At 47.8% G+C, this 27352-nt stretch overlaps 1 protein-coding gene across 1 annotated transcript in view; it reads left to right on the top strand.

The window, feature by feature from the left end:
- Positions 1-27352, top strand: part of LOC135550054 (ephrin type-A receptor 7-like) — a 163023-nt gene that overhangs the window by 120983 nt on the left and 14688 nt on the right. Inside the window, exons 5-8 of the mRNA XM_064980512.1 lie at positions 15381-15505; positions 18134-18359; positions 18649-18757; positions 25126-25181. Coding sequence (XP_064836584.1) covers positions 15381-15505; positions 18134-18359; positions 18649-18757; positions 25126-25181 — 516 coding nt within the window. The remainder of the gene's footprint in view (positions 1-15380; positions 15506-18133; positions 18360-18648; positions 18758-25125; positions 25182-27352) is intronic.

The following is a 27352-nucleotide window of genomic DNA, read 5'->3' as shown; positions in this document are numbered from 1 at the left end:
ATTCAGAGACTTGTCCCAAAGCCACTCCAGGGTTGTTTTGGCTGTGTGCTTAGAATCGTTGTCCTGTTGGAAGAACCTTCACCCCAGTCTGAGGTCCTGAGTGCTCTGGAGCAGGATTTCATCAAAGATCTCTCAGTACTTTGCTCTGTTCATCTTTTCCTCGATCCTGACTAGTCTCCCAGTCTCTGCCACTGAAAAACATTCTCACAGCATGATGCTGCCACCACCATGCTTCACCGTAGGGATGGTGCCAGATTTCCTCCAGACATGACACTTGGCATTCAGGCCAAAGAGTTCAATCTTGGTTTCATCAGACCAAAGAATCTTGTTTTTCATGGTCAGAGTCCTTTAGGTGCCTTTGGGCAAACTCCAAGCGGGCTATTATGTGCCTTTTACTGAGGAGTGGCTTCTGTCTGGCCACTCAACCAAATAGGCCTGATTGGTGGAGGGCTGCCAAGATGGTTGTCCTTCTGGAAGTTTCTCCCATTGCCACAGAGGAAATCTGGAGCTCTGTCAGAGTGACCATCAGGTTCTTGGTCACCTCCCTGACCAAGGCCTTTCTCCCCCGATTGCTCAGTTTGGCTGGGCGACCAGCTCTTGGAAGAGTCTTGGTGGTTCAAAACTTCTTCAATTTAAGAATGATGGAGGCCACTGTGGTCTTGGGGACCTTCAATGGAGCAGAAATGTTTTGGTTCCCTTCCCCAGATCTGTGCCTTGACACAATCCTGTCTCGGAGCCCATGGCTTGGTTTTTTGCTCTGACATACACTGTCAACTGTGAGACCTTATATAGGCAGGTGTGTGCCTTTCCACATCATGTCAAATCAATATAATTTACCGCAGGTGGACTCCGATAAAATTGTAGGAACTTCTCAAGGATGATCAATGGAAACTGGGTGCACCTGAGCTCAATTTTGAGTCTCTTAGCGAAGGGTCTGAATACTTATGTGAATAAGGTATTTGTTTTTTGGCAAACATTTCTAAAAACCTGTTTTCTCGCTTTGTCATTATGGGGTATTGTGTGTAGAATGATGAGGAGAAACAATCATTTGATCATTTTTAGAATAAGGCTGTAACGTAACAAAATGTGGAAAAGGTCAAGGGGTCGGAATACTTGTGGAATGCACTGTAATTATTATCCCAGCATGTGTCTTATTCTAGATGACTCTCTGAGCAGTATTCATTTTTTCAAACTGCCCCCTGTAATTCTTACTTGAGTTTTATGGAGGAAGCCTGGAGGTTTTTATTTCAGGCGTGAAGATATTTCAACATGACGAGACGAGACGATGAAAGGCTACACTGAAACCTCGAGGTGTCTCCGTAACATTTACATTTAGGCAACGTGATCACGGTAGATGTCTTGCATTTGAGATGCAGTTGGATGAGAAAGTGAACTTGCCATTTTCCGAAAAGTTTTAAATGTAGGCCGTTCATATGAAATATGTGTGCAGAACTTTTGTTTTAAGCGTCCATCGATCAAATCCGCTAGCGTTCTTGCTCAAACTGCTCGCAGCGCCCGTAAAACTCTAACGTCTCGGGGAAAACACAGGGATGTCGTTTGCGCACGGGATGAGTCGGCTATTATCAGAGGATCTTGGAATTGAACAAAAAACAATCGATTATCCTGTCTGGAATTGTTCAGCTATCGCCATGTAAAAAAAAAAATGACTGACGGGGCAGATTTGTACCAGACTAAAATGACAGATGTGGTGTTTTGTGCTCGCAATTACATCACCTGACCTTCCCCAGTAAAACGAATCCTCTCCGACTAGGGCTTATGTTTCACCTGAAATAAACTGTTCAATCATAAAGCCTATGTTGATGTTGGACCCCGATGCGTCTGTCCCCGATGACGTCAATGAAGAAATGGGCGGTGGAAGCTCCTACGAAAGCTGATCATGATGCATGTGACTTGATGGTGACAGCCCAGTAATAGATTGACTGCAGTCCCTTTTTTTAGTGACAGGCCATTGTTCCTCTTTGTATCTCAAATGACAGTGGTTCCATACCTATAGTCCTGTTACAAAGAGTACTTTCATTGAAACGACCAATTTTAGTCGGCCTTTAACCAGATCCCGAATATATCCGCATGATCTCTGACCGATCACATTTCTGTAGGCTACGTGTACAATATTCTGCCCATTTGAAGGAATGTATTTTAGCCCGTTAGTCTGGAACTGCCACACGCAGCATTTAGTTCACTCTAACAACACTCATAAACACAAACACGTCAGATCCCTTGTTTCCCCTCCCAAATACGAGGTATTGTAGCCGACAGTGCACGGAGAGCGAGTGCGCTGAGGGCTCTGCATGCAGCTCTGTACACTCGCAGACTCATTTTGCTGGAACCGAAAAGCCACATAAGCCCCAATCACCCCCCCAGAGCGGTGGCCTCTCCAGTTGTTGAGCCCCCCAGTGGCATGTTTAAAGCCCTTTAGATGAGGAGGAGAGGAAGAGGAGGAGGGGAGGGGGGGATTTGACATTTTCAATATCTTCAGAGGATTTATTTGCCCCTGCTTTAGATGCACTGGTCCCTGTGGAGAGGCACGGGCACTCAGTGCAGCTCTCTGGGCGTCCTACTGAGGGAGGGAGGGAGCGGGTGAAAAGTGGGGTGGGGGGGGGGGCTAGATCACAGGAGGAGAGAGGAGGTTAGGCAGAAGGTGGAAAGGAGATGAGGGAGAACAGGGGGTTTACTTGAGTTTGCCAGGTTCCCCATTAGCCACAGCACATGCAGCAGCTACTCTTCCTGGGGTCCACACAAAACATACAAATACATGACAAAGTACAGAACGGAGAACTGTTGAATGACAACGAGGGAGGAAAGGAGAGAGAAGAAGGTGTAAGACGGGGTGCGAAGAACAGGCGGGATATCAGAGGGAAGGAGAGGAAGAAGGTGTAAGACGTAGTCGCATTTACATTTAAAGTTTGGGCTGCAGTTGTGTTCTAGTGTGATGGGTTAATTAATTTTGAAGTGTGTGTGGGCGTAGGTTTTGTGTGTTACGTTCTCGTGAATGACTTCACCTCCTCACCCTGCAGGCAGAGAACTCCTTACTCATTCCCTGGTCATAGAATTTCAAAAAAGAAATGTCTTTGTATCTCCTCTCTCTCCCTTTGATAAGTGTCTGTCTGCCTGTCTGTGTAGAACCCCTAATGAGAAGTTATGGGCTAGGTGAGGCTTCAGCGGCCGCCAAAATGAATTGAGTCATCAAGTGGCTTTTTCATGGCTGATGTCCTGCCACATAAGACGCTTTGTCAGTCAGTGATGGGAATTTTAATTGGTTAGCCTGGCTGGCTTATCATTGGGCTCCATGGGCACATATTTTATTATTCGCCGGTATAGTACTTTGAATTGATGTTTTTGGCCAAACCAACACACACACAGAAGACAAACGCACACACAGTCACAGGCTGTGACAACAACGCGAAGACACAGAGGTCTCCACAGAAAAGTGTCTCCGAGCGTGAGAAGTGAAAACATGTCTTTTATCTGCATAAAAGGATAGGAAATGTGAAGTTGTTCCTCTCAATCCCTCCTCCTCTCTCCTCTCAATCCATCCTCCTCCTCCTCTCAAGACCTCCTCCTTGTCCTCTCAATCCCTCCTCCTCTCTCCTCTCAATCCCTCCTCCTCTCTCCTCTCAATCCATCCTCCTCTCTCAATTGGTTAGCCTCAATCCCTCCTCCTTTCCTTCAATCCCTCCTCTAGTACTCTGAATCCATCATTTTCCCCTCAACCCTCTCCTCACAGAAGACAATCCCTCCTCCTCTCTCACAGGCCCTCCTCCTCTCTCCTCTCAATCCCTCCTCCTCTCTCCCCTCAATCCCTCCTCCTCTCTCCTCTCAATCCCTCCTCCTCTCTCCCCTCAATCCCTCCTCCTTTTATCTGCAATCCCTCCTCCTCAATCCCTCCTCCTCTCTCCCCTCAATCTCTCCTCCTCCTCTCTCTCTCAATCCCTCCTCCTCTCTCCTCTCAATCCATCCTCTCCTCTCTCCTCAATCCCTCCTCCTCTCTCCTCTCAATCCATCCTCCTCTCTCCCCCCAGCCCTCTCCTCTCTCCTCAATCCCTCCTCCTCTCTCCTCTCAATCCCTCCTCCTCTCTCCTCTCAATCCCTCCTCCTCTCTCCCCTCAATCCCTCCTCCTCTCTCCTCTCAATCCCTCCTCCTCTCTCCCCTCAATCCCTCCTCCTCTCTCCTCTCAATCCCTCCTCCTCTTTCCTCTCAATCCCTCCTCCTCATTCCCTCCTCCTCTCTCCTCTCAATCCCTCCTCCTCTCTTCTCTCAATCATTCCTCCTCTCTCCTCTCAGTCCCTCCTCCTCTCTCCCCTCAATCCATCCACCTCTCGTCCCCTCAATCCCTCCTCCTCTCGTCCCCCAATCCCTCCTCCTCTCTCCCCAATCCCTCCTCCTCTCTCCTCTCAATCGCTCCGCCTCTCTCCCCCCAATCCCTCCGCCTCTCTCCCCCCAATCCCTCCGCCTCTCTCCCCCCAATCCCTCCTCCTCTCTCCTCTCAATCCCTCCTCCTCTCTCCTCTCAATCCCTCCTCCTCTCTCCTCTCAATCCCTCCTCCTCTCTCCCCTCAAATCCTCCTCCTCTCTTTCATTTTCTCCTCCTCACAACTGTTGAGATCTTCATTGTGCAGCTAGCTGTCAAGGGTGTGTGTGGTGTGTGTGTGTGTCTCCAGTGGTTTGTTGATGAGCTCAACTGTCTGTGTCACCCTCCTGCTGGTCTGTCAGACACAACAGTGACAGGCCTAACAGACAGCTGCCTCTCATCACTTAGCTCACACCCACCAAGGTCTAATACAGCACAGAAGGAACACACACACACACCTCCCCACTTAGCCTCCCCCGTCTCCCCGTCTCCCCCCCCCCCCGTCTCCCCGTCACATCGAGGTCTACTCTGAGCATTCCCGTGTGCGCTTGTGCAGTGTGTGTTCGCCATAAACAGTAAGCGTATCCAACGCGTTGTGGCTGTCTTTCTCCTACAATCAGCACTTTATTCTCTCAAACTTCACTCTGCACTCCCCGTGAACTCATCCCCTCTCTAAACATATTTTGTGTGTGTGTGTGTGTGTGTGTGTCATTTCCCCTGACTGTGACCTCCGTCAGGTTGTGTTGAGGTCTCTCGTCGTCCCCTCTGCCAAACCGTGGCGGCAGGCATGCCTGTCCCGGTATGTGTGGATGTGAGCCCCGCCACAGGCTGCCTGGCTTACAGCAAGTGTCATAATACAGGACATAAGGGAAGACAGAGAAGCACAGGAGCAGCATCGCCCTGCACACAGCTACATTAAGAGATTCAGTTACTGGAAGACTGAGCTGTTTCATTATTCAGGAGCTAGTCTGTCCAACTCACTTACTGGGAAACTGGTCTGAGACCGGCAAATTTGAGAATGATTTTGGAAACGTGTGTTTTGGATGAATTTGAGTGGGGGGGGGGGGGGGGGGGCTAAACTTCATGTGCCTCTCTCGTTAACTCACTTTTCTGGCACCCGTCCATCCACCCACAGGCTGACATGTTCAATCATTCGGTCACTCTCCAATGGTTCTCAGTGTACACACACATGCAAACACAGGTGCATGCAAGCACACACATAATGTGCCCACACAGTCTATAATCATGCACTTTAGATGGAAATGTATCTGTGGCATGTGTCTCCTCTCCCACTCTCTTCCCGCACAGCAGAATCCTATCTCAGGTGTGTGTGTTTTCTCTCCGAACACGCGACACACACACACACACACACATAGAGGTTCATATGAATGAAAATGACCAACGATAATAGCCTCTATTTGCCGCCCAAATCCTCTGCACTATCTCCTCCTCCTTCCCTCTCTTTCTTCCCCTTTCTCCTCCTTCCTTCCTCCCCCTCTTTCTTCCCCTTCCTCTCTCTTTCTTCCCCTTCCTCCCCCTCTTTCTTCCCCTTCCTCCCCCTCTTTCCTCCCCTTCCTCCTCCTTCCTTCCTCCCCCTCTTTCTCCTCCTCCTCCCTCCCTCTCTTTCTCCTTCTTCTTCCCTCCCTCTCTTTCTTCCCCTTCCTCTCTCTTTCTTCCCCTTCCTCCCCCTCGTCCCCTTCCTCCCTCACTTTCTTCCCCTTCCTCCCCCTCTTTCTTCCCATTCCTCCCCCTCTTTCTTCCCCTTCCTCTCTCTCTTTCTTCCCCTCCCTCCCTCTTTCTCCTCCTTCCTCCCGCTCTCTCTTTCTTCCCCTTTCTCCATCTCTTTCTTCCTCTTCCTCCCTCTCTTTCCTCCTCTTCCTCTCTCTTCCTCTTCCCTCTTCTCTTTCTTCCCCTTCCTCTCTCTCTGTCTTCCCCTCCCTCTCTTTCTTTCCCTCCCTCCCTCTCTTTCTTTCCCTCCCTCCCTCTCTTTCTTCCCCTCCCTCCCTCTCTTTCTTCCCCTCCCTCCCTCTCTTTCTCCTCCTTCCCCTTCCTCACTCTTTCTTCCCCTCCCTCCCTCTCTCTTCCCCTCCCTCCCTCTCTTTCTCCTCCTTCCCCTTCCTCACTCTTTCTTCCCCTCCCTCCCTCTCTTTCTTCCCCTCCCTCCCTCTCTTTCTTCCCCTCCCTCCCTCTCTTTCTCCTCCTTCCCCTTCCTCACTCTTTCTTCCCCTTCCTCCCTCGCTTTCTTCCCCTTCCTCTCTCTCTCTTTCTTCCCCTCCCTCCCTCTCTTTCTTCCCCTTCCTCTCTCTCTCTTTCTTCCTTATCCTCTTTCTTCCCCTTCCTCTCTCTCTCTTTCTTCCCCTTCCTCCTCTCTTTCTTCCCCCCCCTCCCTCTCTTTCTTCCCCCTCCTCTCTTTCTTCCCTCCCTCCCTCTTTCTCCTCCTTCCTCTCTCTCTTTCTTCCCCTTCCTCCCTCTTTCTTCCCCTCCCTCCCTCTCTTTCTTCCCCTCCCTCCCTCTCTTTCTTCCCTCCCTCCCTCTCTTTCTTCCCCCCTCCCTCTCTTTCTTCTCCTCCCTCCCTCTTTCTCCTCCTTCCTCTCTCTCTTTCTTCCCCTTCCTCCCTCTCTTTCTTCCCCTCCCTCCCTCTCTTTCTTCCCCTCCCTCCCTCTCTTTCTTCCCCTCCCTCCCTCTCTTTCTTCCCTCCCTCTCTCTCTTTCTCCTCCTTCCTCTCTCTCTTTCTTCCCCTTCCTCACTCTCTTTCTTCCCCTTCGTCACTCTCTTTCTTCCCCTTCCTCTCTCTCTCTTTCTTCCTCTCTCTCTCTGTCTTCCCCTTCCTCTCTCTCCTTCCTCTTTCTTCCCCTTCCCCCCTCTTTCTTCCCCTTCCTCTCTCTCTCTTTCTTCCTCTTTCTTCCCCTTCCTCCCTCTCTTTCACCCCTTCCTTCCTCTCTCTCTCTGTCTTCCCCTTCCTCTCTCTCTTTCTTCCCCTTCCTCTCTCTCTCTGTCTTCCCCTTCCTCCCCCTCTTTCTTCCCCTTCCTCCCTCTCTTTCTTCCCCTTCCTCTCTCTCTTTCTTCCCCTTCCTCTCTCTCTCTGTCTTCCCCTTCCTCCCTCTCTTTCACCCCTTCCTCTCTCTTCTTCCCCTTCCTCCCTCTCTTTCACCCCTTCCTCTTCTTCCTCTTTCTTCCCCTTCCTTCCTCTCTTTCTTCCCCTTCCTCTTTCTTTCCCTTCCTCACTCTCTCTTTCTTCCTCTTTCTTCCCCTTCCTCTTTCTTTCCCTTCCTCTCTCTCTCTTTCTTCCTCTTTCTTCCCCTTCCTCCCTCTCTTTCTTCCCCTTCCTCCCTCTCTTTCTTCCCCTCCCTCTCTTTCGTCCCCTTCCCTCCCTTCTTCTCCTCCCTTCCTCTCTTTCTTCCCCTTCCTCACTCTCTTTCTTCCCCTTCCTCACTCTCTTTCTTCCCCTTCCTCACTCTCTTTCTTCCCCTTCCTCTCTCTCTTTCTTCCCCTTCCTCTCTCTCTCTGTCTTCCCCTTTCTTCCCCTTCCTCCCCCTCTTTCTTCCCCTTCCTCCACCTCTTTCTTCCCCTTCCTCTCTCTCTCTCTTCCTCTGTCTTCCCCTTCCTCCCCCTCTTTCTTCCCCTTCCTCCCTCTCTTTCTTCCCATTCCTCTCTCTCTCTCTTTCTTCCTCTTTCTTCCCCTTCCTCCCTCTCTTTCTTCCCCTTCCTATTTTGGGTAGCCATAGTACCTGTGTAATTGTGAGTTTTTTTATCTGGGCCGGCGTGGGGCCTGCAGACAGACAGAATGCTGATAGGGCAGATTACACAGGGAGCGGGGGACATCCTGCCAGATAGCGTGCCTCCGCTGGTTTGGCTGATAGACCCAGATTAAAAGTGGGGGCCATTGCCAGATAGTGAGCCCTGGGAGGGGTGATGCTGGGCCACAACACAACATCATTATCGCAGTCTGTCTTTGAGGCTCACACACATTCTGATTTAAGGCAAAGGGAGAGGGCTATTTTGATGGCAGGGTCTTATTCAGGTGTTGAATGATTTGTGTTGTGTTGGATTTGGTGAATGTCGTGACTGTCACAGAGGCATTTTAGATGTAGGGGAATTGACACACACTCTACGGGTGGATATACACACGCGGACACACACACACACACACACACACACACACACAATGTAGTGGCATTCAGATCGCAGAAACATTTTTTTAAATTCTACCCTCTCCCCAAAGATGTGTTACTGTCCCCCAGTATCTTAGTGTTTATAGTGGCATTGGTCTGAGCTCATTTGCCTATGCCAAGCCTCCGGGAGACATACACACAAACATACATAAACACATAGGCAGTACCGGAGATGCATCGGGCAGGGTGCCGGAGATGCATCGGGCAGGGTGCCGGAGATGCATCGGGCAGGGTGCCGGAGATGCATCGGGCAGGGTGCCGGAGATGCATCGGGCAGGGTGCCGGAGATGCATCGGGCAGGGTGCCGGAGATGCATCGGGCAGGGTGCCGGAGATGCATCGGGCAGGGTGCCGGAGATGCATCGGGCAGGGTGCCGGAGATGCATCGGGCAGGGTGCCGGAGATGCAGGATGCCTCTAACACTACACTCCTTTCCTCCCCAAGTCCGTTTTAACCCAGCTTGTAGATGTTTAGAGTAATGCTGTACACTGTACTTACAGCCTGTTAACTTCCCTATCACGATTGGTTGATACCCGTTGGCTTAATCACTCAAGTCTTTTTTGTGTGTACGTACACACGCGCGCGCTCGTGAGAGAGAGAGCGAGAGACAAGTAGAACAAAGAAATCCCTGCATGCTAAGGTGGATGTATTCACTGCAGAGGCATAAACAGGGCTGTAGGGAAGAACAGTCCCTGGAGAAAGAGACAGGGAGGGTGGGAGAGAGGGAGAGATTGATTCATACACACTCTCCTTCTCTGTGGTGGTGCTGAGGGACTACAGCTCCACTGCCTGTCTTCAGTGATTGCGAGTAGCAGCGTAGTGCACCTTCACATCAAATCATCAAATCCCATTGTATTGGTCACATACACATGGTTAGCAGATGTTATTGCGAGTGTAGCGAAATGCTTGTGCTTCTAGATCTGACAGTGCAGCAGATTCTAACAGGTAATATCTAACAATTCCACAACAAAACCTAATACACACAATCTAGTAAAGGAATGGAATGAGAATATATAAATTTAAAATATATGGATGAGCAGTGACAAAGCGGCTAAGATGCAATAGATAGTAAAGAATAGATAGTGAAGGATACATTATACAGCATATACATATGAGATGAGTAATGCGAGATATGCTAACATTCTTAAAGTGGCATTATTAATGTGACTAGTGTTCCATCTATTAAAGTGGCCAATGATATCAAGCCTGTAGGTAGGCAGCCGCATGTCTGTGCTAGTGGTGACTGTTTAACAATCTGATTGCCTTGAGATAGAAGCTGTTTTTCAATCTCTCGGTCCCAGCTGTAATGCACCTGTACTGACCTCGCCTTCTGGGTGGAAGCGGGGTGAACAGGTTGTGGCTTGGGTGGTTATTGACCTTGATTATCTTTTTTGCCTTCCTGTGACATTGGGTGTTGTAGGTGTCTTGCAGGGCAAGTAGTTTGCCCCGGTAATGTGTTGTGCAGATCTCACTACCCTCTGGAGAGTCCTGTGGTTGTGGGCGGTGCAGTTGCCGTACCAGGCAGATTGTGCACCTGTAAAGTTAGTGAGGGTTTTCGGTGACAAGCCACATGCCAGCTGGTCTGCGCATGCTCCGAGGACGTGGCTAGGGATGCTGTCTGGGCCAGCAGCCTTGCGAGGGTTAACACGTTTAAATGTTTCACTCACGTTGGCCAAGGAAAAGGAGAGCCCACTGTCTTTGGTAGCGGGCCATGTCGGTGGCACTGTATTGTCCTCAAAACACGCAAAGAAGTTGTTTAATTTGTCTGGGAGAAAGACGTCGATGTCCGCAATGGGGCTGGTTTTCTTTTTGTAATCCGTGATTGTCTGTAGACCCTGCCACATATGTCTCGTGTTTGAGCCGTTGATTTGTGACTCCACTTTGTCTCTATAATGACACTTTGCTTGTTTTGATTGCCTTACGGTGGGAATAACTACACTGTTTGTATTCGTTCATGTTTCCAGTCGCCTTGCCATGATGATTAAATGCGGTGGTAGGTGCTTTTAGTTTTATGCAAATGCTGCCATCAATCCACAGTTTCTGGTTAGGGAAGGTGTTAATAGTCACAGTGCGTACAACATCTCCTATACACTTGCTGATAAACTCGCTTGCTAATAAACTCAAAACATATCCCAGTCCACGTGATCGAAGCAATCTTGAAGCCTGGAATCCGTTTGGTTAGACCAGCGTTGGATAGACCTAAGCACGGGCGCTTCCTGTTTATGTTTCTGCCTATAGTAGGGAAGCAACAAGATGGAGTCATGGTCAAATTTGCCAAAAGGAGGGCGTGGGAGGGCCTTGTATGCATCGTGGAGGTTAGAGTAGCAGTGTTCGAGTGTGTTATTCGCTCGTGTACTGCAATCAATATGCTGATATAATTAAGGTAGCTCTGTTTGCATAAAGTCCAGTGAAGTTCCTTGGTGGCCGTCTTGGTATCCGCTTGCGGGGGGATATACACGGCAGGGACGATAACCGAGGAGAGATCTCTTGGGAGGTAATACGGTCTGCATTTGATTGTGAGGAATTCTAGGTCAGGTGAACAAAAGGATTTGAGTTCTTGTATGTTGTTACAATTACACCATGGGTCGTTAATCATGAAACATACACCCCTGCCCTTCTTCTTACCAGAGAGATATTTGTTCCTGTCGGCGCGATGCACTGAATATCTGTTGGCTGTATGGACACTGACAGCATGTCCCCAGCTAGCCATGTCTCCGTGAAACAGAGTATGTTACAATCCCGGATATCTCTTTGGAAAGCAACTTTTCCCCTAATTTCGTTGACTTTGTTAACTAGGGACTAGACAATAGTGAGTAATATACTTGGAAGCGGTGGGTGGTGTGCGCGGATCCGAAGCCTCACTAGAAGACCGCTCCGGCAACCTCTGCTACGACGGCGTTGTTTTGGGTTGGCCTCTGGAATCAGCTCAAATGCCCTGGGAGGTGCAGACAAAGGATCAGCTTTGCGAAAGTCGTATTCCTAGAAGTAATGGTTGTGCTGGTAAGTTGCCGTTTCTCTGATATCCAATAGTTCTTCCTGGCTGTATGTAATAACACTTAAGGTTTTCTGGGCTAACAATATAAGATATAATACATTAAAAATTCAATACTGCACAGTTTCCTAAGGACTTGAAGTGAAGCTGCCATCTCTATCGTCACCATCTTATTCATGTTTGTTTGCTGCGTCAAGATGGAAGGCATGTGCAACTGTGAAACACGGTGGCCATTTTGTGCCAAATTGTATTAATTACCTGCAATAGAGCCGCCGCCACCACATCGTCTTCTTTATTTTCACAATATAAATTTTTTATACTGCAACCTGGTTGGTTACGTGAGTATAGAATCCACGTGCAACTGTGGAGGCGGGAGCCATTTTGTGCCACTACCTACCTGTCGCATAGCTGTCTTTTTTTGTCATATTTATACTGCACCTTTGTGTACACCACCTGCGTAGACACCTGCCAGAACTGAGCCACCACACCACGTAGCTTCATTATCTTCCACACCTTTAAAAAAAATCTGTTAAAATGAAAGGGATTGGATCTGTTTGTCTGTCTTTCCCTCCATGTCATTTTGTGGATGCGATCTATGATGAGGCTGTTAAGGCTGTGGTGTTGCTCATCTGTCTGGCTAGCCATGGGGTTCGGGCCTTGATTACAGTGGAACCCTGAAGGCCATAACCTCAGTCTATTGCCGGTGGAAATGAGGCTTGGTCTGCCGCAGCCAATTCGGTCTCCTGTCAGCATCCATCTCCCATTCAGACAGACACACACACACACACACACACACACACACACACACACACACACACACACACACACACACACACACACACACACACACACACACTCTCTCTCCTCTCAGCATCAATTTCCTTTCATTCAAACAGGGTCAACTCCATGGACACACACCAGCTGCTTTCAGACTGGACGGGAAACTAGATATTAAGAGAGTGCGTTTGTGTTTAGGTGTGTGTGGGGGGGGTCAGTGTGTGTGTGCCGGTGCAAGATGGAATGTGCGCGTCATTTTGTGTTTGGTATGTGCATTACTACGTTGGTCTATAGAACTACACCCCTGTCCTTTCCAAGTGTGTGTTTTCTTCACACTCTATATTTCTGTTTTTGCAACTACACTACCAGGGTGTGTTTAACGTCCACCCTCTGAGTGTGTTAGTGGTTTAACGTCCACCCTCGGAGTGTGTTAGTGGTTTAATGTTCTCCCTCGGAGTGTGTTAGTGGTTTAATGTCCACCCTCGGAGTGTCTTAGTAGTTTAACGTCCACCCTCGGAGAGTGTTAGTGGTTTAACGTCCACCCTCGGAGAGTGTTAGTGGTTTAATGTCCACCCTCGGAGTGTGTTAGTGGTTTTACGTCCACCCTCGAAGTGTGTTAGTGGTTAATGTTCTCCCTTGGTGTGTGTTAGTGTTTTAATGTTCTCCAACCGGTACTACCGCCGCGTTTGGGTATGTGTCCGCAGCTATGATTCTTTCAGACGGAGTTACGCTGTGAGCCCGACCTCATGTGAGCCAGAGTTTTTAAGCAGTCAGTCTCCATGCATAATTCATCACAAAAGAACAGCAAACAATAGCTGAGCGTTTTAGAAGGCAGAGCAAGTTGACAGTGTGTTCTTGGTGTATCTAATACAGCACTTACTGCTTAAAGTAGTGCCTCCCTCTTTCTCTCTCTTCCCTGGTGCTATTGGTCTGTTTGTCGATTTGCCTGTTTGTGCCTGTCTCGGTCTGTGTGCCTGCTTATCTGTGTGTGTGTCTCACCATATCATGTATGCCGGTGCGTGTATGTTTGTTTGCAATACGGTATACACTGAGTGTACAAAACATTAGGAACACCTGAGCTTGCCATGACAGACTGACCAGGTGAATCCAGGTGAAAGCTGTGATCCTGTATTGGTGTCACTTGTTAAAGCCACTTCAATCGGTGTGGATGAAGAGGAGGAGACGTGTTGAAAATGATGTTTAAGCCTTGAGACGATTGAGACTTGGATTGTGTATGTGTGCCATTCAGAGGGTGAATTGGCAAGACAAAATATGTAAGTGCCTTTGAACAGGGTATTTAAGTGCCTTTGAACGGGGTATTTAAGTGCCTTTGAACGGGGTATTTAAGTGCCTTTGAACGGGGTATTTAAGTTCCTTTGAACAGGGTATGGTAGCAGGTATATCAAGAATGGTCCACCACCCAAAGGACATCCAGCCAACTTGACACAACTGTGGCAAGCATTGGAGGCAACATGGGCCAGCATCCCTGTGGAACGCTTTTGACACCTTGTCGAGTCCATGCCCCAATGAATGGAGGCTGTTCTGAAGGCTCAAGGGGATACAACTCAATATTAGGAATGTTTTGTAGACTCCGTATATATGTTCCTGCATCTAAAGTTATTTACGTTCAGGTAATCTGTTAAATTATTGTACTGTAATCTGTTGAGGCACTTCTGGGTAGAGACGGCTGCCTTTTACTGAGATTAGAGTAGGTGGAGATGGATACACACATGCGCAAACATGACAATGTATGCTTGCACACACTGTAGAAATACACAAAACACACATGGCAATGCACTCCGATGATTTCTATCCGATGGCTCTCTGTCTGTTACCAGTCCATTTCACTCTATTGTCTCGTGATTGAGTTGCTGCCCGTAGTTGTAATTGAACAGGCTGTGTGCAGCCCTCGTTAGCTGCCCGTAAGACACAGACCGATATCAATCAGGTATTCTTCTTCTGTTTCTAAAGAGGAGAGATCAAATTAAATAAGGGAGGGATACTCAGACAGACCAGGTCGGCCCTGGCTGTGATCCTCACTTCAACTAGGGGTCCTACAGAAAAGGGAGTCTAAGGGGCACGGTCACATGACTTTGGAGCGGATGTGCGACGAACAGGTGTCCACGTACTTCTGGTCCTGTCGTGTATTGGTTTGATAGAAAGGCCACTGTGTTTGTGAGGAGGAAAGGTGACGAGATCTCGGGAAGATAATAGAAGTGTAATAATAAGGAATGAGGACAGAAATGCAGACTTGTCAGAATTGACATGGATCTACATGGGAGAGAGTGAAAGAAAGAGATTTGCAAGTATTACCTCGTTAATGACTCCGTAATTATAGCGAGCAAAATATTGATTGTGGTAATGAAATAAGGCTTCAGCCATAATGGTCTTTGACTGACAATGAGCAGCACGTTTTAGTGTTTAATTTGACCTTTATTTAACTAGGCAAGTCGGATAAGAACAAATTCTTATTTACAATGGCGGCCCACCCCGGCCAAACCCAGACGACGCTGGGCCAATTGTGCGCCGCCCTATGGGACTCCCAATCACGGCCGGATGTGAAACAGCCTGGCTTCGAACCAGGGACTGTAGTGACGCCTCTTGCACTGAGATGCAGTGCCTTACCTCGTTAATGACTCCTTAATTATAGCTTGCCGAGTGGGCGGAGCTTTCAGCTCATCTGCGGTAACAAGGGACGTTTTCCTGGTCACTTCAGGTCATGTGGTAAAGTATTTCTCATAGAATGTGGAAAGGTATTTTTGCAGTCTTCATGTTCAGTGTTCCAACAGTACATGTACTGGATATTATTGAGTAAGAAGCAGAGGTTCTGAGGAGAGCAGTCTCAGAGGGAGAGAACATCTCCACCCACCCTCCAGCCATCAATAAATACAAAGATGTATCTTCTTCCAGATCTGTATGGAGACCCACTCCACTCACTGCTAACATCATAACCCTTTTATGACTTCAATGAAGTTGTCCCAGACAGAACTTTGACAAATGCATTTCATTATTTATTTTCTTGTCTCCCTTTCACCCCCCCCTGTCCTTTCCACTTCTCTTTTTCTCACTAGCGCCCTCTCTGGTGAGTGAGTTTCGTGCGGAGAAGATTGAGCAGCGCAGCCTCACGCTGGTGTGGAGGGAACCTAGCTACCCCAACAGCAGCCGCACCGAGTACGAGATCAAGTACTACGAAAAGGTAACGCCGTCACCTCCGTCATATACGGTCACATTTCAACTGTCGTCATATTTGGTCAACTCCGACACTTGGAAAAGCTCCATTGCCTTAGATTTAATCTTAAATCCGCTCTTTCGCGCAACGGCTCTTTCATGCGTTCACCCTACTCCACTCCGTCGCACTCCCTCTCAATTAAACTCGGTCACACTCTCAACTCGTCTCTTGGCCCTCTCCTTCTTTTAAGCCGTTTCTCTTTCCGTTACATTATTTCGCCCCCGCATTATCTCCCTCCATCACATCCTACTCTCGGGAGCACCATCCATCTCTCAAATCCACCATGTCCACTATTAATGGTCTCTCCACAGGGACTCTCATTGCGCCTGTCAGTCTATCTCGGTGTGCACTTTTCACTCTTCTCTTCTCTCCACACGTACGACAGCGTTAAAGAGCACGCACCTCCAAATCCTCATTTACCGCACGATGACGAGCAAACAGGGGCGCGCGCGCACACACTCGCACGCGTTCAAAGACATGCATGCAAGTCATGGGGGCTTTGGCTACCTTAAAGCGTCATGATGGTGATTGGCGAGTTTTCTCCATATACACTATGTTGCTTTGACGCTGACGGTTTATGCGCGTCACATCACTGTTAACCTTTAGAATCAAAGCCATTTTAAATCACGCAAGTCTACTTTAAAATAGAGCCTATGTAAATAAAATAAAAATAGTAATTACATTTTTTTTTTATAAATATATATATATATATACACACACACACACACACACACACACACACACACACACACACACACACACACACACACATACACACACACACACACAGAGTACCAGTCAAAAGTTTGGACACCTACTCATTCATTGGTTTTTCTTTATTCTTTACTATGTTCTACATTGAAGAATAATAATGAAGACATCAAAACACGTATGAACCCTGTAGTAACCCAAAAAGTTTTTAAAAATCGAAATATATTTTTAGATTCTTCAAATAGCCACCCTTTGCCTTGATGACAGCTTTGCACACTCTTCACCTGGAATGCTTTTCCAACAGTCTTGAAGGAGTTCCTACACATCTCAATTGGCTTGAGGTCAGGTGTTTGTGGAGGCCAGGTCATCTGATGCAACATCTCTCTTTCTTGGTCAAATAGCCCTTACGCAGAAAAACAAATGATAGTCCCACTAAGCACAAACTATATGGTATGGCGTGTCGCTGCAGAATGCTGTGGTAGCTATGCTGGTTAAGTGTGCCTTGAATTCCAAATAAATCACTGACAGTGTCACCAGCAATGCACCATCACACCCCCTCCTTGCTTCACGCGTGGAACGACAGAGATCATCCGTTCACCTACAGTCCACAAAGACTGTCCACAAAGACTTTTTGGTTGGAACCAAAAATATAACATTTGGACTCATCAGACCAAAGGACAGATTTCCAATGGTCTAATGTCCATTGCTCATGTTTCTTGGCCCAAGCAAGTCTCTTCTTATTATTGGTGTCCTTTAGTAGTGGTTTCTTTGCAGCAATTCAACCATGAAGGCCTGATTCACAGTCTCCTCTGAACAGTTGATATTGAGATGTGTCTGTTACTTGAACTCTGTGAAGCATTTATTTGGACTGCAATCTAAGGTACAGTTAACTCTAATGAACGCATCCTCTGCAGCAGAGGTAACTCTGGGTCTTCCTGTCCTGTGGTTGTCCTCATGAGAGCCAGTTTCATCATTGAGCTTGATGGTTTTTGCGACTGCACTTGAAGAAACTTTCAAAGGTCTTGAGTGACTGAGCATCACGTCTTAAAGCAATGATGGACTGTTGTTTCTCTTTGCTTATTTGAGCCTTTCTTGCCATAGTATGGACTTGGTCTTTCACCAAATAGGGCTACCTTCTGTATACCACCCCTACCTTGTCACAACACAACTGATTGGCTCAAATGCATTAAGAAGGAAAGGAATTCCACAAATTCACTTTTAACAAGGCACACCTGTTAATTGAAATGCATTCCAGTTGACTACCTCATGAAGCTGGTTGAGAGAATGCCAAGAGTGTGCAAAGCTGTGAATCTCAAATATGAAATATATCTTGATTACTACACTTTTCTGGTTACTACATGATTCCATATGTGTTCTTTCATAGTTTTGATGTCTTTACTATTTTTCTACATTGTAGGTAATAGTAAAAATAAAGAAAACGCCTGGAATGAGTAGGTGTGTCCACACTTTTGTCTGGTACTGTAGATGTTTTATTGTCCCATACACCGGATAGGTGCAGTGAAATGTGTTGTTTAACAGGGTCAGTGCCTTGCTCAAGGGCACTGGCCCAACGCTCTCTGAGTGATCTTATGGCATGTATAGACTCCGGATCATCAAAGAGGAAAAGTTCATTGCTAAAATATAATTGTGTATGCCATTTTATCCGAAGCAACTTAGTCATGCGTGCGTGCATACATTTTACGGACATGCGGTCCTGGGAATCTAACCCACTGTCCTGACTTCGCGAGCGCCTTGCTCTACCCACTGAGCTCCAAATGACAATGTAACAAAATGTTTGGTTTTTTAAGTGTCTTGAAACAGAGCGTACACCCACTTGGTGCTTTCATAGTTCCTTCCTGCCACTCTCTCTCCTTCCTCATTCAGGAACAGAAGGACAAGAGCTACTCAACGGTCAAGACGGCCGCCACCCGCATCAGCGTCAACAACCTCAAGGCCGGCACCACCTACGTCTTCCTCATCCGCCCCTTCTCCACCCCGGCCCCCTCCTCCTCCCTCCTCTCCGCCTCTTCCTCCTCCTCTTCCTCCTCCCCCTCTCCCATCGACTACGGAGGCTACAGCGCTCCCCTGGAGCTGCAGACACTTGGTGAATGTGAGTATGGCCATTCCTCACTCCTTTTCCTCGACTATCTTGTTCCAATGCCGTGAGGCAGCTTAGGATATGGTCGTGGCGGTGTCCGGCCAGCCCACACAATGATGGCCTCGTGTTTGCTAAAGACTGAGGTGTGTGTATGAAGGGGCTCCGGGATTTTGAAATCAAGCCGTGAAATGGCTCTTCTTTTTGCTCTGTGATAAGGTGTCCCTTTATTGTCATCTGTTTGTGTGTGTGTGTATTCTCCCATGTGCCTGCTCTTACACAATATGTCCGTTCCAATCCACAGTGGCGCTGGCGTCCAGTGAGCAGAACCCAGTAATCATCATCGTGGTGGTGTCTGTGGCCGCCCTCATCATGCTGCTCTCTATGGGAGTGGGCCTGCTCCTCTGGAGAAGGTACACACACACACACACACACTCATACAGATACACACACACACACTCATACAGATACACACACACACTCATTAGGATATACACAATGTGCACACGCACAGACACACAAACAAACAATCTGAAGAAAGTACACGCACACACAACACACACCGTGCAAATGCACTCGTACTAGTGTACACAACATGCACGTACACACGCAAACAATTACATCTGAAGAAGGTACACACACATATAATATGCACACACACACACACACTTCTAAACACACACTCAGTCAGTGCTCATGCCACTCCATCATCATCCTGATTACAATAATCCAATGACGAGAAGCACTCTGCCTCAAAGCATGTAATCACATTGAGAAGAGCTTTAATGCATGTTCAATCAGCTGTGTTCAGAGCCACTGTAATATAGAGCATTAACAAGCGACATTAGACGGTCTATTGTCAATGCTGGGGTAGCCATGCTAAACGGTTGCATCGTTAAACTCGGGACATTTTCATGATTTCAATTTGACCTATCCTCTTAGGGTAACGTACGGTATACAGCTAAGTCCGTTCAATAGAATTTGGCTGGCGCTCTTACTTTGTAACTCATCGCTGTTTTCTGTACAATTATTTACAGTTGTCATGCACAATTGAGGACTTTGGTTACCAATGTAGTAACGACATGACATGAGGGCAACTCCATAAGGTCATTGTGTCTCAGGCACACACGTGAACACGTGAGTTTTATTCAGGTCGGTGGAGACATGGAAAGTAGTTTTCTGCTTGGCGTTCCATCCCGGTGCACTTTCACATCTGTTCAGGTCTATTGAAAAGAAGAAGAAAAAAACAACTCACACGCCCACACACACTCCCCCGCATCTTCACACACTCCCCCGCACCCTCACACACTCCCCGCATCCTCACACACTCCCCGCACCCTCACACACTCCCCCGCACCCTCACACACTCCCCCGCACCCTCACACACGTGCCCCGGCGTGTTGGCATGCAGAACCACACTCCCACGCAGTCGAACACAATTACACACGGCCGCAATCAGATGTGACCCATTTGGTTAACTCTCCTATACAGAGCCATTCACAGTCGGTGTGTTTAACATGTCGCCTGAACCTTCACAAAATGTTAGTCTTCTCAGTAAGAGAGGAACACGTGATGTACACACACACACACACACACACACACACACACACACCCACAGCAGATCTATCACCCTGATCACCCTGATCTGATAGCATCTGGGCGCGCGCTCATGGGTACGCGAAATAAGCGCGCGCCCGATTGACAGTTCCTCCTCAACGTATCGTGTTGGCGTGAATGAAGGAGCGGGAGACGCGCGCGCACACAGGGATATGTAGCACCTCGCGGGCGCAATTCCGCCCTCACACCGCCGTGCTTTATGAATCCTTTACACGCTCACCTAGATACATACGGTACTTTATGGACGCGTGCCCACAGACACGTTTCAAGGACGCAATCCTGCGGACACGACGCCCTGTCCCGAATCCCTACCGGCGTGAACCGATTGTCCTTCATTGAGAATGGATCTATTCCAAACTGTTCATCCAGAACGCTCGCATCATTCATCAGTCTATGAGAATATGGTTATCAGCCATCTCTTTATGTCTCGACCACAGAGGCAAAGACAAATGGGTTGATACCTCAATTACCATGCTTCCTCGTTTGCAAATATGGCTGACCCCCCCGACATCCCCGCGGGGCACCAGTTACAGATGACCTGCTCACTGAGACGTGTGTGTGTGCGCGCGCACACACACACACACACACACACACACACACACACACACACACACACACACACACACACACACACACTCTGTCTGTCCACATAGATTATGTCCACTTGAATGAAATGGCCCTGTCAAATCAAGCGGTTTTAAATTGTTTGGAGTCGGCTAGATGTTTTGCCTAGGGGTCATATGGGGTATACATTAATATTCTCCATCCCTCCTCCAAACACTCCCTCCTCCCCCTTCCTCTTAGAGACGAGTTATGGATACATTACTGGAACACACACGCACGCACGCACGCACACACACATATATATATATAGTGGAGATTTTGTCATAGTCATGCACACACCGACACGCGCAGTTATTGCCATTCTGCATATAAAAACGAATAGTTTCCTACTTTAATTTAGATAAGCATGAACAGACCGATGCATCACACACACACAGTTCCTTCTTGCTTGACAGAGTTTGATAGTGCCAAGGTTTCAGGGCAGCAGCAGCCCCTAATCTCTCCAGGAAGCTCAGGCTTGGCTGGTCAGAGCACTGATTGTTTACCCTCTGCTGCCTCCGGACAGACACCGTTGGTCACACGGTCAGTTGAGGGGTTAGATCGAGGGAGAAAAATGAAAAAGTACTATGGAAGGAAAGAAAGAACGATCAGCATAAGTGGAAGGCCTGTGACACAATCATAGGAAGGGTGTATGAGACGGAAGGAAGGAAAATAATCCCTTGTCTCGCTTGCTGCACGCCTGGTACACACCAGTGCACCACTACCACTATTTCCTCTTTTTGTTTTGCTCACTTCCTCCTTGCTCACCTGACCAATAGTGCTCTAATTCCCTCAACCCCTCAGCTTGGCTCCCCCCTTTCCCTTTTATGTCAGCACCTGTGAGGCTCTCTATGCTCTTCACAAGGTCAATACAGTACTCCCAGAATCTCCCATATGTTGGCAGACTACATTGCAGTCTAATGTGCTACTCACTGGAAGAGATTAGGTATTTTGCCAATTAAATCTCAAGCCTAGTTTGCCAAACTCTTCGCTGTATCTCGGCTCTGGGTGAAGCACCGTGCATACCTTCTGGTTTACTTCCAGCCTGTCCTATTACATCATTTGCACCTGTCCTGTAGCCAATGAGGAGAGAGGATGTGACTTAGCCCTGCCCCCTCCCCTTCTTCTCTTCTACCCAGCAGTCTCTCGCCCAGCTCCTCCAACATAGCTCCTACTAGCGTGGTGCTGCTCTCCACCTCCTTCTCCACTCTTCCTCCTCCTCCTCTTTCTCCCTACTGTCAGCTGTCAACCCCCAGGTACAGGCATGTCTGCACTCCTCCCCCGCTCCTCCCTCCTTCCTGTCATCCCTTTGTTTGGACCATTCCTCCTCTCTTTCACCCTCATTCTTTTCCTGCCTGACCCAGTCCCCCCCCCCACCCCAGCCCCAGTCTAGACAGAGAGAGGATGACACAATGAAGCTGCCCCCTCTCCTGGAGTGTGTACTTTAATGTGTATTGTGGCACTGAACAGCGCTCATCTGGGTAAGAGACCGTGGTCTCGGCATTGCCTCCCTGTCAGCATCGAGGTTAAATAATTCAATAAAAAGGACCTTGGGCCTGGTTCCATTCGGACCCCTTCCCATTTGGTGTTCCCAGGTGGAAATGTATACACTACAGTGGAGGCTCCACTTGAAATGTTGGAGGGCTAGGTGGAGCTTACAACTGTCTGGGAGAGCTGCAGGGGTCGGGGCTCAAATGGAACCAGGCCGTTGTATGCCTTTTGCTCTCTTGCCCTATCTCTCTCTGCATGTGTCTGCTGGTTGGTCCTGACAGATTGGCCCTATAGGCTTGCCTTATTTTCCCCACTCCTCTCTCTCTGGCCCTGCTGGTTAAGAGTCTGTATGTGTCAGGTCCCCCCCACCACCAAACCGGTCTTTCCCATCACACCGTGTGCATGCACTGGTGATACGGCTTGACGTGCGCATTAACACATTTGAACAAGGACACTCAGACAGACCAGGCATGCACACACACGTGGACAGACACACGCATTAACAAGCACACACACACGGCAGACAGGCAGACCACACTAACACGGACATGCAATCACACACTACAGACATATTGTAGACACAAATGCACAGTTGCGAGCACACAAAAACAACGACGTGCACTCACAGACTCGTGTATATTGCACACCACAGGCGGCTGGTGGCACCTTAAATGGGGAGGACGGGCTCGTAGTAATGGCTGGAACGGAATAAATGGAATGGTATTAAACACATGGTTTCAATGTGTTGGACACCATTCCATTTACTCCGTTCAAGGCATTATTATGAGACGTCCTCCCTTCACCAGCCTCCTGTGTTTATTATATATGTATGCACATATTTAGCCTTTAGCTCTGCCTGGCCCGGTGTCTTTCTTTTGTGTCAAACTGGTGGTGAATTATGGACCACTCAGTCTCTGAATGCTTCCCTTCGACTCAAACTGTAACTTCAATCAAAGGCCTCTGTCCTCATCTTAATCCCTTATTATGCCTGCGTGCATGGTGGCCAAACAGAATGCCTGGCTCTGTCTGTCCCCATTCAGTTCTTAATGTCTCACTCTGGTGGCCTTAACCCTCCTGTTGTGCCTGTTTCATGTTAGTTCATTCTATGTTCCTGGTCCAAAATGACCGCCCCGTTATAGCTGATTATAGATCCATAATAATACATATACTATCACCTAATGTTGTGTTAGATCTTTGTATCAACTTAAGTTCTTGTGAACATTACAAGTTTTGAACTTCTATTGGCTCTTTATGTCCTGTAGGCCTCATTGACCTGAACTCATTCAACTTGTTTTTGATTAAAAAAACACAAAAAAAGCATAATGTATGGATTATTTTAACTATAACAAATACTCAGATGAAACATATTGTGCTATTTATCACAGACTACTTCAATGTCAGTTTCCTGACCTCTCTCTCTCTCCTCACCTGTGTCATGATCAAAGATATGATCAAGAGCCTCACATACAGTATATCGTTTAGTCATTGTGCTGCCACAGAATGAATTGTGAGCAAGGCCTCAAAAAAGCTTGATATACCAGAGCTGCGAGAAAACTTCTATATATTATTGAAACAATGTTGAGCATGTTTGTGAGAATGCCAACAGGTGTGGTTCCCGTGGGGGGAAGATTCTATTGGGGAAAGGTTCCCGTGGGGTTTGCCATGGAAGCCAAGAAGGGGAGTGACGTGTGTGTGTGTGTGTGTGTGTGTGTGTGTGTGTGTGTGTGTGTGTGTGTGTGTGTGTGTGTGTGTGTGTGTGTGTGTGTGTGTGTGTCCATCTGTGTGTCCATCTGTGAATGGGCATGTGGCAGTCTGTGTCCATCTGTGTGTCCATCATGCATGTGGCAATCTGTGTGTCCATCTGATGAATGGGCATGTGGCAGTCTGTGTCCATCTGTGTGTCCATCTGATGTGTGTCCATCTGTGTGTCCATCTGATGAATGGGCATGTGGCAGTCTGTGTCCATCTGTGTGTCCATCTGATGAATGGGCATGTGGCAGTCTGTGTCCATCTGTGTGTCCATCTGATGAATGGGCATGTGGCAGTCTGTGTCCATCTGTGTGTCCATCTGATGAATGGGCATGTGGCAGTCTGTGTCCATCTGTGTGTCCATCTGATGAATGGGCATGTGGCTGTCTGTGTCCATCTGTGTGTCCATCTGATGAATGGGCATGTGGCAGTGTGTCCATCTGATGAATGGGCATGTGTCATCTGATGAATGGGCTGTGGCAGTCTGTGTCCATCTGTGTGTCCATCTGATGAATGGGCATGTGGAAGTCTGTGTCCATCTGTGTGTCCATCTGATGAATGGGCATGTGGCAGTCTGTGTCCATCTGATGAATGGGCATGTGGCTGAACTCAAATTTTATACACTAATTGTATTCCCGCCCATTCATTTCTAATGACCGGGAACACCACACGTGTACAAAAGTTTAATAAAACACCCAAAATGTAATGAATCATCCAAATGTGTTTTGTGTGTTCAGATGCCCTGTGTGGACAAAGTCATGGAACCTTATGACAATCAGATTACATGAACTACAATTTTCAGAGAGAGAACTTGTAAATCTGTCCAATTCGACCGGAGCACAACAGCAGGGTTAAGAGGAAGGCCCTGAACTCGAGTTGGAAATTCCCACCAATTAGACGACCTCTCTACTTTACCACTTTAGGACTCCCTGTTGAGGCACAGGATGAGCAATGTGAGAGGAAGTGTTTACAGCTCATTAGAACAGGATGCGCGTGTGTTTGGGCGGGGGGGGGGGGTGTATTTATGCAGAAGTGTGTGCCTGTGGAATTGTGCAAACTATGAGTGTTTGCCCATGTGTGTCCACTCAAACAAAGCAGGTTTGATTTCCACAGTAAGATGCCCAGTTTCAAAAGTGAGTTTTGTCCAGCCAGTTCCACTGAGCAACAGGGGGGGGGCTCTACCATTGATCCAAGTTCCAATTCACTGATGTCCAGAAACCTATTCTCATTTCCAAGAGGGATTGAAGACTTGTATCCATCGATTTCTGCAACGTTAGTGATGTTTTACGTCTGTGTGGCTTTGTTTGTTCCCTCCCTGCAGACAATGTGGATACAGCAAGGCCAGTCAAGAGGGAGACGAAGAGCTCTACTTCCAATGTGAGTAACTGTGGCGACACACACTTCCTCTCTGTGTGTGTGTTGAGTCTGCACTCTATGGATGGAGGAGGAGTCTGCTAGTGTGTTGTTGAGAGAGATTACTTGTGAGGTATTAACTTGTGCGTGGCCATTAAGGCTTCATTCCGCGTGTGTGTTTAGGCTACACTGAACACACCGCTCCAGTCCATTAGATGGTGTGTGAGGCGGGATGTGATGGAGAGAGATGGAAATAAATGGGGATGGAGGGAGGAGGATGAGGGAGGGAGGGAGGGAGGGAGGGAGGGAGGGAGGGAGGGAGGGAGGGAGGGAGGGAGGGAGGGAGAGGGAGGGAGGAGAGGAGGGAGGAGGATGAGAGGGGGAATGACGAGAAGGGAATTGATAGATGGAACAAAGGCAACGTGGGAGGAGTAAGAAGACAGAGAGTGGGGGCCAGTCAGATGATTTGCCGTCCCCCGAGAAGGAAGGGTTTGAATGTGTGTCGCAAACTTTTAGAGTTGCCCGTGTCTCTGTTTTACCATCAACCTATTTGAAGGGCTTTGTTTGACAGATTGTGGGCGGTTTGACATTTTTCCTGTGTGTGTGCGTGTTTGTGTGTGTGTGTTTGTTGAGAATTAAATATGCCCGGAAAATAACACGCCATCAGTCGACGAGCTCACACACACACTTTCTCCCAGACGTGAACAAATGCAGACAGACATCTACACACACTAAAAGCGTACACACGCTGACACACGTACTCACTCCCCCTTGGTAACAATACATTTGCAGTCTCTCGGGAACCCCTACAGCACAGTGTTTCCCTACCCTGGACCCCGAGTATCCCCAAGGGTACCGTGGTCCTGGACAACACTGTTCTAGCATGCTGTACTGAATGTTGCTGCCCATCTAACCCATCAGTTAGGACACGAAGCTGTTTCCTCCCCCATCGGTGGGTCTCATTACGTCTGTGTGTGTGCATGCCTTCATGCGTGTGTATCTCTCGTGCAATCATGCAGTGTTTATATCCGTTAATTTCCCCCCCAATCGCTTGTGGCAAAGACATGGTTAACCCTGAAACAAATCAGCTACACAAGAAGCCCAAGCAGGAAGAGAGGGAAGGAGGGAGAGGGAGAGGGAGAGGGAGAGGGAGAGGGAGAGAGAGAGAGAGAGAGAGAGAGAGAGAGAGAGAGAGAGAGAGAGAGAGAGAGAGAGAAATGAATCAAAACTGGTGTTGGCCTGCTTTAATTAATGTTGTGTGGTTACAAAACCCATTGCTTTGGAAAAGAGGATATTCGATCCTTCCACTTAACACTGGCCAGCTGGAATGGAGAAGTTTTCATTTTCTCTGCAATCAGACTGTGTGTGTGTGTGTGTGTGTGTGTGATCAATAAGCTGTTATGAGACAGTGAGTCGAGACCTGGTCGATTTAGAGTTGTAATCACATTTCAGAACCAGTCTGGCCCAAAGGCTTCTGGGAAGGCCCGGCATCTTAGGTAGAAGTAGGGCCTAAGTACCACTGGTTTTGAATCCTCAGAGTAATTAAGTCCAATTTGGGGTATATCCTGATCCTAGATCTGTTTCTAAGGGTAACTTCATCCCAGAACTAGTCTTGTACTGCGGGGGTGACTGCGTAAGAGGTCAAAGATTAGGTATTGAAAAGTCCATTGGCTAGTGGCGAGAGTGTACATTTATTGGTCATTGGTCATGAGCCACATAGTAGTTAAAGGCTGAGGGGCTAGTCAGGGTTGAATAGGGTTTAGAGACTAGTAATGGACTTACAAGGGAGATCAAATCAAATCATCATGTTCAGATCAAATCATTTTAACTTTACACCTTTCATAATGGATTGCAGGTTAGAAAGCAAGAGTTTACAAGACAGACATTTAGTGGGTTCACAGATACTTGTGGGATAGGAACTGAATATATATTCCTTTGTTGCAGGTAGAGTTTTTAGGTTGCCTTGTGAGGATAGAAACTGATAACAAAGTGACACTAAGGCCTTTTACCTCAGGATTTTCTCTCTCCTGACAAGTATTTCCTGCCCTAGTTCCTAGTGAATATTTATTATTGTTTTTCCTCAGCAGTTCTGAAGTCATAAGAGACAACCCCCTTGAACTGAGCTACTGTCTCCAGGAAATGTGAGCTGCACAAATAAGACATACAGTGATGTGGTTGATTCCCTTTTTCCCCAA

Source organism: Oncorhynchus masou, chromosome 12, assembly GCF_036934945.1.
Source record: "Oncorhynchus masou masou isolate Uvic2021 chromosome 12, UVic_Omas_1.1, whole genome shotgun sequence".
NCBI lineage: Eukaryota > Metazoa > Chordata > Actinopteri > Salmoniformes > Salmonidae > Oncorhynchus > Oncorhynchus masou.
This window is presented reverse-complemented; position numbering and strand designations above follow the sequence as displayed.